General features: G+C 40.7%; 1 protein-coding gene across 1 annotated transcript in view; it reads left to right on the forward strand.

Annotated features, from left to right (window-relative positions):
• LOC146834628 (vitellogenin-A2-like) overlaps nucleotides 1–11,720 on the forward strand; it is a 77,949-nt gene extending 66,229 nt beyond the window's left edge. The window contains exons 31-34 of the mRNA XM_085602100.1: nucleotides 735–823; nucleotides 8,839–8,936; nucleotides 9,031–9,212; nucleotides 11,478–11,720. Coding sequence (XP_085458226.1) covers nucleotides 735–823; nucleotides 8,839–8,936; nucleotides 9,031–9,195 — 352 coding nt within the window. The 3' untranslated portion in view covers nucleotides 9,196–9,212; nucleotides 11,478–11,720. The remainder of the gene's footprint in view (nucleotides 1–734; nucleotides 824–8,838; nucleotides 8,937–9,030; nucleotides 9,213–11,477) is intronic.
• Nucleotides 11,721–14,002: the final 2,282 nt, after the last annotated feature.

The raw sequence follows: 14,002 nt of genomic DNA on the forward strand, positions 1-14,002 counted from the left end.
TTTTCTGTAACCTGAGTGCTCTGATTTGGATTATTACGGCAGTGGTGATGCAACACCAGACATGTCTCCTAAAGTTCACTATCTTGTAATAGAAGCATGCCTATTCTGAATTTGGCCATTTAAAAATGAATCATATGACAACATATTAATTAACTGAGGGATCTAGCATATGTAACAAGCAGCATGGTTTTTTGCAGTAAATAAAAGCAGAGTAAAACACTGACACTTGCTAATTGACCCGTCCTATCCCAAAATGCAACTGATATCAAATTAAAAGAAATGAGCTAACAATAGATAAACAGGCTATAAGATGGAAGGTGGTCCATTATGAAGACCCAATCTGCTGCCTACCCCTAGCCAGAGAACAGGTATGGGCTATGGGTGGTGGGTTAAGCCCACTTTCAGGGTGGAAAATGACTCTCGAGTGTCGAATCAGATGGCACAATGTTCATTCTTGGGAATGTGCACCATGTGAAAGAGATTTCTTGATTTGCCTGAAGTATGTGTCAGGGAAGTCCTTGAATGCCACCACCTGACCACGTTAGTGATTATGCAGTGAAACATTTATGTTTTATAGGAAGGGCCTTCTTTTATTTCAAAGTGCAAGCCTATCAAAGAAACAGAGCAAAGTGTTATTAGCGCTGGGCCACACACTTACCATAACAAAGCATGTGATTTTGCTTTGGTAGTAAAAGATATAAAAAACATCCATATAATCTGTTCTTCTTTTTCAGCGATATTGACATGTATCCAACTGCTGACTCCCTGAAGCTGATGATAAATGGTATTGAAGTCAACAGGCTGCCATATGAATCACATTCTGGTAGGTGACAGAGTTTTATTTGATGCATCAATAATCAAACAATCAATTCCATCATAACTGAAATGAGGACCCATTTAAGGGTCAGTGGCAGGGGTCTACCAGGTTACAGCTGATAAGTTGGTATAACTCAGTTGCTTCTATTACGAGATGAAGCTAGCAGTTGATGTTGCGGTATCATCACTATCAGCATCATGGAATAATGCTCAGTTAAGAATATTAAGAGTCCTGTAGTTTTTCACTGTCCTTCTATGTATAAATGAATACAGACTCTTCTCTGACCCCTTCTCCCGCTCTCCCCTGCTCTCCCTGTCCTTTCTTTTGACTCTACTGTCTTCCCTTGCTGGTCACCAACTCTCTCTATGGCCTCAAATTGTATAAAGTGGTCTGTAAAACGCGTTAAAAGTGTAAGATTTGTGGTCCAGATTCGAGTGATTACAAAAACCACCTTTAAAAAGCCAGGAATCTACTTCTACATTTGAAGCAGATTTCGTAGCACAAGGGGAGGCAAGATGGCGGCCGCCCGGACGGCTGGATGAGCTGCCCCATCACTCTCCACCGCTGACATGTTTTTTTTAAATGAAGAACTTTGCTATCTGAATGGAAAAAGAGCCGTGTACTCACCAAATGTTGGCTGGTCTTCCCTAATGATTAGGCGTTGTTTGCTTTGGTCGCGGAGCATCCCGCTCCCTTGTTATTTGGCATCCCACAATCTGAGCGGTTCTGAAGCCACTACCTTTCCATCAGCTGTGCAATCTACGGTGCCGCCAATCGCTGCTATGCCGCCAAAGACATCTGGCAGAAGCCTTAGGGGTCGCGGCTTATCGTCTGCTCCGTGCAGTCAAATGAAGACTCTAGTGGCTGACTCAGGTATCGAGAGCAGGGAGGCTGGCAGGGAGGCCGGAAATCCTCAGACAGCCCCTCCTTCCTCGATGGAATCCACCGGTAAGAACCATACTGCTGGCCGGGGGAGACAGACTGTACCAGCGTTGTTTAAAGCACAGTCTTTGAAGACCAAGCCACCGCTTAGTGCCCTGGTGGGGGCTAGAGGAACAAAGTCACCAGCCCTCATCTCAAATGGTTGTTCTGAGGTGATTGATGATCATGCTAGTGGGGGGTCTCCCCCTACATCTGTGTTATTACCAGGGAGCGAACTGTCTTTGAGTGCAGAATCGCTGGCTACTGTTCATGCAGCATCGGGCTAGGCTATAGGCTCTATCCTGATTGAATTTACAGAAGGGCCAGAAAACGACCTAATCTCTACCCAGCAAAAGCAATACATTCTGGTAGATGCAGTACCCCAGCTGGAGTACAAGAATCAGCGCGCCTATATACATCTAAAACAGAAGCTTTGAATACCCAGAAGGAAGGCACTGACCCTAACAGGGAGGATGACACATTGGATACATTTTTTTCTTTATCTGATGTATCCAACTTTTCAGAGGACGACACCCAGGAGATAGAATGGGCTGGGGATGGGAGCGACACCAGGTGACGTTGACCACTCTCAGCTGAACCCAGAGACGGTAAAAAAACCGAGAGTAATCCCTACTTGCCCTACTCCGTTGGAGGAGGTCACTGGAGCTATGTCCTGGGACTATTCCTACTCACCAGACTTGGGAGATAAAAATAGCACAACCGATGGAGCATTATCTGCCAGATTGGTTACAGCTCCTGGCTGTCCTGACGAGATCACCTTGTCTACAATCAGGTGATGATGACACATAGGGAGGAGGCAAGGGTCGAAAGCTCCCGTACACTAGGCACCTGCAGGAAACTACAAAACTCTATCCGTAGGATAGCCAAGACATGTTCAGACTTTTCCACAAGAATATGAGAAGCAGAAACCAGGATCTCTCAACTTGAAGATGAACTGGCGACGCAGAAATCCAAGACAGAACTTATGCAGATGGCCAGAGAAGATACTCTGTTTAAACTGACTGACTTGAAAAATCGGGCTAGGCGAAATAATCTTAGAATCCTGGGCCTCCCGGAGGGTCAGGAAGGTTCTGACATCCACCAATTTGTGACCGAACTTTTCGAGGAAGCTTTTCCAGATCTTCCTCAATGGGACTGGAAGACTCAAATTCAAAGGGCGCACCATTTCCCATTTAACCAGCGTAACTCAGGGGGGCCAGTCTGTCAATCGCCCTCGGGCCATCTTGATCTCTCTTAATAATTTCCTGGCCCGGGAATCTTTGTACTACCTGGGCAGGGCCGATCGTAAAAGAACTGGGAAAAGCTGTAGCTTCTTTGTGCGACCTGACTTCTGTCAGAAGACAGTCGAACTACAATGGCATTTTCACCAATTGATGCCCGAATTCCAGGCGAAGGGAGCCCAGGTTTTCCTCCTGAACCCGGCCAAATTAAAAGTGCTTTTAAAAGGGGAAACTCATTTCTTTCAGTCAGAAGCTCAGGCTAAAGGGTATCTACACTCGATAAAGTCAGGGCATAATGTCTGATTTAACTATCAGAGCCGCTAGTTGACAGAATTTTGCTGACTATCTGTGATTCGATTGACGTTCTGTTTTAATTAACATTGTCACTAACCTTGCTCAGGAGGCTCTCTGCTTCTCTTTGTTTTTTTGTTTTTTTCATTTTGAGCTGGTCTTTTCCGGTTTTTCCCGGCTCTGGCTCTTTTTTCTGTTTCTTTTTTTTTTTGTTCTTCATTGCATGTTCCTATCTTTAAATACATGCAGGGTGTAGTGGGGAGAGAGTGGGTTGCTTGGCTCACCATCACCAGGGACCACTGGTCCCCAAGCCTCAGAAGAAGAAGGTTGGAGGGGCGGGTGTAGGGGATGGGGTAGGGCAGTAAGGGTAAAAGGGTAGGGGGTCACTTAGGGGGGGAGTGTTAAGGGAGGTGGGTGCTGGGGGGTACAAATAGCTCCTTTTAATAGTAATTGTGGCAAACAACACAGACTACTTCAAAAGCATTATTTGGCTAATCCTATTTTTGGTTATATCCTGAATAGAAAAACTGTACTGATCTGTTTTGGGGGTACTGGGCTGGTCTGGTCAACAATTACGGATGCCGGGTAGGCACAACTATATTCAAATCTGCTCTTTAAACTGCTCTAGGCTAAATGACAAAAAGAAGAGGGGCATTTTAGCAAAACTTATGAGGCACTTGGATATAGACCTATTATGCCTACAGGAGACTCATGTCTCTTGGAACAACTGGGCTTGGCTAAAAGAACTGGGTCTTAAACTTATTGCTTGTACTCTACAAACCACAACTACTAGTGCCCTAATGGCTAGGCAAGGCACTTCTATTACTAAGCAACTGAAGGTGGACAATTTAGGCCGCTCGGTAATCATTGACATACTAATCAAAGGGTCATCCTGCACTATCTGTTCCCTGTATGGCTCTAACCTTGATGACCCTTCTATTCTAAATTTCTTGAGTATCGAACTTGCTCTATGGCCCTCTCCTAAAGATTTATGTGGGGATTGTAATATTCATTTGAATGCTAATTTTGATTTGTATAGTAATACCCCATACCTTGGAAGGAAGGGCAAGACATTCAAAGCCATACGTGGGTTCTGCCTTGAACATGCCTTGGTAGACGTATGGCAAACATTGCGACCGACCGACTTTTACTATACGTTTTTCTCAGCCCCCCACAGTAAATTCGTACGTTTGAATTATTTATTTGTTTCAGATCCGATTCTTGAGGGGACTAGCTGCGAACTGCACCCTAGAGTAATTTCGGATCATAATCCGTTAATAATGCAAATTCCGTCTAGTGGCCCAAAAAAAACTGTGGCAACTTGGACATTTGAGCGAAAATTGCTGCTGGACCAAGAATACTGTAGGTATATGACAAACTGGATAACGGATTTCTTCCATAGGAACAAGGGTACAGCATCCGAGTTAACTGTCTGGGACACTTTTAAGGCTGCTGTGAGGGGGGAGACCCTTACTTTTTTCCTTCATCGAAGGTGATCAAAGAAAGGGTTAATGGTTGGGTTAACCAGCTTCGAGTAGCAGAGGAAGAGCTTATTCGTGTAATTGCAGATCAAGACAAAAGAGAGGAATGCCAACGTCAGATAGCAATTGTTAGAAATATCATACATCAAAATTTTGGGGAGGAACTTGCCGCTAAGTTCTCTCAATATAAAACTGATATTTATGAGTTTGGCGAAAATACTGGCAGACTGCTGGCCAAAAGGTTGCAACAGAAGGCAGTTTCGAACCAGATATGCCGAATCAAAGACAAAAATGGCCAGATTCAGGATTGACCGGGCAAGGTTTTGGAGGTATTCCAAGAGTTCTATAAGACGCTCTACTCTCCAGACGAGTACGAAGAAGAAATACCTGGTGTGCAATTTCTGTGTGACTATAAAACATCCAAGGTCACACCGGAACAGAGGGTTACACTCTCCGCCCCGATAACCAGGGAGGAGATGAAACTAGCGATAGCCTTACTGGCAGCAGGGAAGGCTGCAGGTCCTGACTAACTGCCCCTTGAATTCTATCGTACATTTTAAGCATACTCTATTCGGAGAGCTCAAATCTTTATTTTTACTTGCACAGAATGGTCAGACTCCTGACTCTTGGCATAAGACTACCATTGTAGTCTTTAAGAAAAAAGATAAACCAGAATTCAGCACTTCTTCCTATCGCCCGATTTCCTTAATTTGCGCCGATAGTAAAATGTATTCTAAAATTGTTGCATTAAGGCTAGCAAAGGTTATTGTCCCCCTGGTTTCTACTCATCAACACTGCTTTATACCTGGTCGCAATACATCAGATCATATCAGGCGGGCAATAACACTATCTGATTGGGCTCTGGTTTGCAAACAACCTCTGGCAAAGATCCTGTTGGACGCCGAAAAGGCGTTCGACAGGGTCCCATGGGATTTTTTTATGGCAACTGTTAAAAACCAAGGGATTCCCTCCAGAGTTTATTACAGCTATACAGGCCTTATATATTTCCCCAGCGGCCTCTGTTCGTATTTCTGGCCAAGAGTCGCGTTCCCTCTCCATTAGTAGAGGAACCCGTCAAGGGTGCCCCTGCTCTCCGCTTCTATTTTCAATTTATATCGACCCCTTTCTGAGTAAACTGGATAACAATTCACGGATTAAGGCTGCCGTTGTTAATGGCGTGGCTTACAAAACACTAGCCTACGCCGACGATGTTGCCATCTTTACGAAGGATATCAGTTCTGCTCTTCCAGCAGTTTATGATTTAGCCAAACAATTCGGCGCAGTCTCGGTCTATAGGCTTAATGCTGATAAAACCCAAGTCACACATTCAGATTTTTTAAAGCCAGAAGGGTTCCCAATAGCCCCAGTAGTAACCTATCTGGGGGTGAAGATCACGCCATCCATAGAGCAGATACCAGAAATTAATTTGCCACCTATTATTAAAGAGGTGAACCAGACCCTGGAAAGATTAGACCATTTGCACCTCTCACTCCACGGTCGCTCTAATGTCATAAAGATGTCCATATTTCCTAAATTTTTATACCTATTTCGCACTATCACCATAGAATTCCCAGTGCACCTTATCTCTAGTGCAGAAAGGGCTTGCACAAGATTCTTGTGGGGTTATCATAAATCTAGACGGGCGGCTAAATGGCTAATACTCCCTAGATCAAGGGGTGGCCGGGGCCTACCTTCCTTAACGCTATATTCCGGGGCTGCACTGTTACAGCAAATGGGTATATTATTGGTCGGAGGAAAGGCGGTTGTGCCGGAATTTGCCAGACCTACAATCTTTGAGGTTCTATTAGGGGAAGATGCTCGTAACTGTTTAGTTAGAAACGTTGAACCTAGTTATTATAAGAAAGTAAAATTCAAAGTAATGCAATCTGCCTACTCTGTTTGAAAAAAAAACAGACGCCGTTTTGGCATATTCAATATCAATGCTTACACCCCTCTTCTTTCTCACGTTCTGTTGCCGCCAATCTTTCAGGACTCGATCACTATTAGTTGGGGTACTTTAGGAATTAATGTATTGGGCGATTTCTTCTCCGAGGGTCATATAACTTCTTTTTCCGATGTACAAGATAGATATGGGCTTCCTACCAGGCACTTCTTTATGTTTTTACAAATCCGGAGCTACCTGCTTAACCATGTAACACCAGGAAAGGTAAGTTTGGGAAAAGTCCTTTGATGGGGACTATTGAGAAAAGGTCTCGGATCGGGTTAATATATCAAATACTTATTTATGGCTTGCCCGACGACTTAACTATTCAAAAGGACAGGTGGGACAGGAAATTTGGCCAAGAGAGCACTGACCTGGAAGCTTCTTTGGAGCTGGCCAATAAGACTTTAATAACTGGTAGTCTGAGGGCCCAGCACTACATGTCAGCTTTTGATCTATATTATACCCCCGGGAAAATCTCGAGATGGTCTAATAATCAAGGGAACTCGTGCAGTTGATGTGGCATCTTGGCTGCTGACACGATTCATATGTTCTTTTCCTGTCCCAAACTGTCTAAATATCTACAAGATATTGAATTATTTCTAGCTCAGATAATTGGTAAAGAATTGCAATTAACTCCCACTTTAGTGATCTTGGGGGTTGACTAGATGCAAAATCAGGCAGGGTGGAACAAATCTGAGGAAAGCTTTGTGTTTATTGCTATGTCTATTTTAAGTTCCCAATGGATCAGTCCTGATTCCCCCACATTTGTAAATTGGAGAGCTCGGCTGTTGGCAATATATATAATATGAAATTAGCAGTATACAGTCTAAAAGGACGTGGCAGATCTGAAAGGAGCCGGAAAATTTGGAGCCCTATCACCGAATGGATCAGTTGAATCTTCTTTTTCGTTTTTCTTACTTCCTTTGCTTTCTCCCCAATTTGTTGTGCCATTCTATGTGGTTTTGCTTCTTTTTCTCTCTCCGGGATATTCTGTATTAATGTTTTGACAGTCTTAAACCTACATTTGACCACAACTTTTGTCAAGGAAAAAAAATGTAAATTAACAAAAAAAAATTAAAAAAAGTTAAACCCAAAAAAAAAATTGAAGCAGATTTTGTACTTTTTGGGATTGCCTAACCAATATAAGCCAAAATCCTGGGAATCAATGGCAGTCGTGCTATTCCAAAAGCACCCCTACTCCCAAAACTGTACTCATTTGAGTTTTCATCACCCATACAATGTGCATGAGTAAACATGAGCATTTTTAACATTTTCCTCTGGAAGGTAGATATTTCCCCTTTGTGTAAGCCCCTTGTTCTACCCCTTATGCTTACATTAAATATGGGAGTGTTCCTTTTGTTCTCTAATGCAGGAAAGGTTCATAAATCACAAAAGTTGTACACAACTTCCAGGTTTCCCAAAGTAACTATATTTATCTGACAAGTAGCTAAATCAATAGTTACACGTCTGAAATGTATTCATTTCAGTCTTTTCTACAAGCATTGGAAAATCTTAACTTGAATTGATCACTTGAAGTTAATTATCGCATTTTAAAGATTTTGAATGCTGACTTTTTGTGGCAACACTGGTTGATCTAAAGCAGAGAGCTTGATCCTAAAAACTGTATTTGAATGTCCTCACGGATACATTCATACCACCTTCTGCCTTGATGACATGTGAATCACGTTTCCTTGCAATGTTGTAGGTTTGCTGAATTGTGAGTCAGAAGAATCACCAGGAGTGAAATCAAATACAAAAGTGGTTATGGTACCACAATATTACTTTTTGAAAACTGACATGCAAACATATGGGGACCAGCATTTTAGCTATCAGAATATATTGAAGATAAGTAGGCATAGGTATGCATAGATTTACTATACTTAACTCCAAAGGTAATACAACAACAATGCGCACATATATAATGTTCTCTAGGGATTGAACATGCCTTGTAAATCAATTAAAGGACCACCTCCTACTTAGTAAGCATGTTTGCAGACTCATTGCATTCTAAATAGAAGTTTCAAATTAAAACTATATGTACAGCTCCTATTTATTAACTGATAAATCTCTATCTCTTCTTGGATATATCGCTAGTTACTTGTTCATATGAAATTCAACCACATACACTTCTTTTGATTCCAGAACCGCATTTGAAGATTGAAAAGGAGACTGATGGGCTGATCCTGCTCGCACCTGACTTTGGCATTGAGAAGCTTCACTACAATGGAGTCACATGCCAGGTATTCTGATGCATTTCACTCACTGCATGGTTGGCCATATTGACAAGATTACATAGATTTACATCAGAGGTCTCTTTCTTTCTTTATCATGAAGGTTACACCAGCTTTGTGGATGAAGGGCAAGACATGTGGAGTTTGTGGCCATCATGATGATGAGAGGGAACAGGAATATCAGATGCCAGATGGAATTGTTGCTAAAGATGAGGAGAGTTTTGTCCAATCTTGGAATACAAAAGAATCATGTTCTGTTCAACAGTGATAAAAGGTTCAGAACTGGTGAGTTGACAAAACTGATTCATTGGATGAATGCAATAACTCTAGCAGAGTGGCCATCATGTTATTAGAACCAAGTCTACCATATAGATTGGCAGAGGGGCCCATGTAGCCAATAAAACATTTCCTCTCTCAAGTACTTTTCCCGGATTTAGCTTCCTGGTATCTTCCAAGTCATTATTGAATATTATATCTTGGTATGTTAGCACATTTCATTTTGTCTCCATTTCCAAATAGTATCTAGAATGTCAAATTATGAACATGATCTGTTTAATGGTAGGATGAATATCGCAATGTATCTTGTAGGATAAATGTTTGCATATTTCTTAATAATTTTGATTAAGACTGTCAAGGAGGAGCAGGGTTGTGCTGTCATAGAAAGAATATTGTTTCTATCCCCAATACACACACACACACACTCCATGCACAAAAGTTACTACACATACACACACATAAACACACCCACACATAAATACCTACCTGTTCTGTTTACTAAAGGGATGAAATGACACTAAAAGTGGTTCCAAAAAAATTCAAAACTATAAGATGATATTGCCTGTGAAGTACAAACCCTTTAACAGTCATATCTCCTCAGATTCAACATTTGCGACATGGAATTCCGAATGGATACCAGTTCAGTTTTTGGCGCTAATATGTTTAGGGCCCCCCTTCAACGCCAATTTGATATCATATGTATCAATATTTTGCAACCAAATCCAAATTGAAAACATTGACATGTTGCCAACCCCCCCACATTGGCATGGTAGCCCTTTACAAAAACGAAGTGGTCTAATTTGGAACTCTACCCGTTTGTGGATTAATAGAATCAAGCAAATAAATTAAACTCATCTTTTTAAATGCATCCCCATTTTCTTTAGGGAAACAAGCTGTATTAAAAAATACATATTTTATTGAAAGGCAATAACAGATGTTGTGTTCTGCGGACCCAAGCAGTCCACTATCCTTGTGATGGCCTCCAATTTGAATGAGTCGCAATTTGCAACTTACCTGATGAATATGTATGAGGTAGGTTGAATTGCGACCCACTCCGAGTCTGAATTTTCCAACTAGAACTAACGATACAAAGATCAGTTCAGAAAAGTAATTACTGAACACAAAATTAGTGATTAGTGATTTCAAACTGAGACCCGTGTTTTGCAACAAGAAAATAAAATATTGGCCCTATGATTTCTCATCACCTTGGGTTTTCCCTCTGAACTATGTCACATCACTTAGCCTGCCCTTCACTGTGCCTGTTTAAGGGATGATCATCCATATAGTAATTGATCACACCCATGAGACAGAGAACCAATTATGCCACAGCACAGAGAAACAAGAGACCTAGAAGGTTGTTGACATGTTTCAGCTTTGTCTCAGAGGTGTACCATGAGTTCCCTGTTGGTGACGTTATATTAGTTAGGCCCAGGTATCCTAGGGAGCTGACATGTTCCCCAAGGCAGAGAATGTTGAGTTAGTTTGACTGAAATGAGGACCCACATATGGGTCAAGTGAAGGGCACTACCTAGGTATGGCTGATATCATGTATGATGGATTGATACAATTATGCCCTCTGGACAAAGCCAATGGACCTAGGCACTACCTACCCTGCAATTGAGTGGACAGGATAGTGGAGGTGCAACTGCAATTCTGGTCTTATTTGGTTTATACTTCTAAAAATGCTGAGCTATTGGAAAATATAATCTTGCAAAAGTAGCCTTTATTGACTATAAAGTGGGGTTTACTTATGATTTAGCTTAAACACTTTTCAAATAGAATTTATAGAAATAGAAGTCTGCAACCAAAGAAGTATAGGAGCCTCTCTTATAATACTATATTTACAAGACAACGTGTCTTGTAATACCACACTTTTGCTCCATAGAAATTTTGCAAGGTAAAACCTAGTGTAAGTTGTGTGAGAGAAACACAATTTGGTCTTAGTTTTGCAGCTTGTAGAATGGAGAACTAGCACTGGAAGATAATATGACATGTGGTAAAAATTGCATCCTGTCGGATTGGGGATAATATTAAGTCCCCAAATAATAAGATATGTGTAATGACACCCTTGGTAATGCCTGAATGTATTCTGCCAATAATCTGGGAGCTTACTGCTAAAAAAAAAACATATACTCATTTATGTTTCGCCACTAACAACATATATATCTACATTTGTTTGTGTGCATTTATTGATGTCTCTTATGGTAAACACTGTAAGGGCCTCAACGTTAACCTGGCTGTCCCATGTTGATAACCTTCACTCTTTTTGTACAGATTCTACACTGAACCCTGCTGATAGTCTAAAGTAGGCAAGGAGTGAACATTTTTAGTGACACAACATGATGCTGATTTGGAGAACTACAAAGCACTCCGCAGAACAACCACTCAGAGGATGAGATTTCCACATCAACCTTTCACCAGTGTGTCATTATAAATGATTGTAAACCAAATCTAAATTGATTTGCCATTCGAGCTATAAATGATAAATTCCATATAAATATATTATTTCCAAATAAATATTTGTTTCATTAATGCGTAAACATAAATTGACCTTTTCTCCAAAGAATTAGGATTCGTGTAATTATTTTGCAGTTGCACTGCAACTAGGGGTGCAGCACCTGATGCTGTCTTAAAAGAAAGGTCAGTAAAATAATGGAATTCAAAGAGGACACTTCAAAATCGTTTATTTTTCCTTCCAGAATTTTATCATTTTTCAAATATGTACGATTTAGTGCCAAGCACCCTTTCCTTTTACAGATAAATCATTTAAAAAACAATACCTGGTTTGGTTTCTTTTGGCTGTGTGTGACCCTCATTCTGTAACCTGAATCCAAGTAATGCTTAACTGAAAATCAGGAGACTGGAAAAGAATGTTCTATAATTATTCTAAAAACACACACAAGTTTGGCTCCTTACTAAGACCTTCTGATCAATTTCTTGTGCTCCAAAGTGATGTTGACATGTTTCGGCACATACCTTGAGGCTTTCATACATTCCTCAACAAGCAGATTTAGAATTGCTTTATCCACAAGATTTGGCTGTTGTCAAATTCACTTTGCATGAGCTGATTTGACAAAACATAATCCTGACTGCGACTCACTTAAGCATAGGTGAATTCACTTCTTCATTTTAACCCCTTACGTTATATGTTAAAGAGTCATGAGGTTGAATGCATCACTGGGTGTCAAGAGAATCCAGTCAGAAAAGTATTGCAGTTAAAATTTGCAGTTTGAACCTGAATATAACACCGGAGACTATTGAATAAAGTTGTCATCTGACAAAAAAAAAAAAAAAAAAGTTTGGCTCCTTACTAGACATTAAGCATATTGAAAAATATATCACCTTCATGAGACCTACAAATGAGATATTTCCTGTAATTGTTTGTGTTAGATACCCTACATAATAGAAGCTTGAACACAAACTGCGTCCAATAGATGTGCAAGGTGATACGTATACAAGCCAACATTTTAAAAAGCTCCTTCTCAGTTAAGATTGACACTACTGTAGATCCACAGCAGAACGGATATGGTGTCCTTGAATATTATATTAATTCTCTCTCCTATGGTGTTAGTCTTTTTCATGGATTTTAGATTTTGAGAAGAGTCAGCAGCAGTAGCATAAACCCACTTAGCTAGCACACAATAGCATGACACTATCAGCTAGATAGTAGTAAGCTTCTAAGCTTCAAAGCTTGACTCTGAGTTCTTCTTTAGAAATAGGTGTGTCATAAAAGTAGGGCCCAATTCACAAAGAAAGTCATAAAATAAAAGTTGTGTGGATATACCGTAATCATTGTAGACAGTAATGAGTTTTCCTCTTTTCAACAACTTCCTGTGTATATGTCAAGACAATACATGATTTACGTAGATGTCACTCAAGGGAAGAGCCAGAAAATTAAAATACCCCCTCTTTCAACTATAGTCCATTTGCATTGAGTTTAATTTCACACAAAAGGCCATAGTGGTAAATGTTAATCTCACCCCACACGCTGCTAAAGTGGGAGCAGGGCTGCTTCATGATGCCTGTATACTGAATACTGGCTGACTGATTACAGAATAGATGCATTGCCTTACATTACGCCTACAGACTGCCCTAGATTAGAACAATGTGAACAATCCACATATATAGGCTGATTAAAATCATGTAATGTTTTTGATTCCCCATTTTCAACCTGGAAAGCATTTGAATGTTACAAAATTCATTGTATAGAACCTCTTTATAGAGGTGAGATCAGGGTAATGTCCTACACGAAATAGGTAGAACATTTACATCTACTTTATGTCTGTGTAAGTTCAGAAATGTTAGCACCAGGTTCTCAGATTTCCAATTGTAGATTTTTGGGGGATGCAAATTTTACTCATGTTGTGACTATTTCACAACTCCACAGGTGGGAAGGAAATCCTGACAGCACTAGAACTAAGTTTGGATAACATGCAATGATAGCATTTCTACAATGTCTCTGCAAAGAATAGGCAATGTCCAGTGTAGCCACTGTCACACAATAATTTTGATTGCATTTTGGATTGTTCTGGACCATGCAAGAAAACTGGATAAACAACTGCAGTCTGGCTCTATCTGTCCATAGTAGCAGCAGCACAAACTCTCTAACCCTGGTGTGGCCTAGGCAGTAGGGAATACAAAGTAGAATGTTAATTTCAAACTGTCAATGGTAGCACCAGTGAAAGTGCAGTAAGTGTCCAAGGTGAACAGGCTAGATTGAGTTCTTAACGTTCTGGTTTAGGCCTTGATTTAAAGTCTGGTGGAGAGTGTGCTCCTTTACAAAGATGACGGAGTACCTT

This window comes from Triturus cristatus, chromosome 4_2, assembly GCF_964204655.1.
Source record: "Triturus cristatus chromosome 4_2, aTriCri1.1, whole genome shotgun sequence".
Taxonomy (NCBI): Eukaryota; Metazoa; Chordata; class Amphibia; order Caudata; family Salamandridae; genus Triturus; species Triturus cristatus.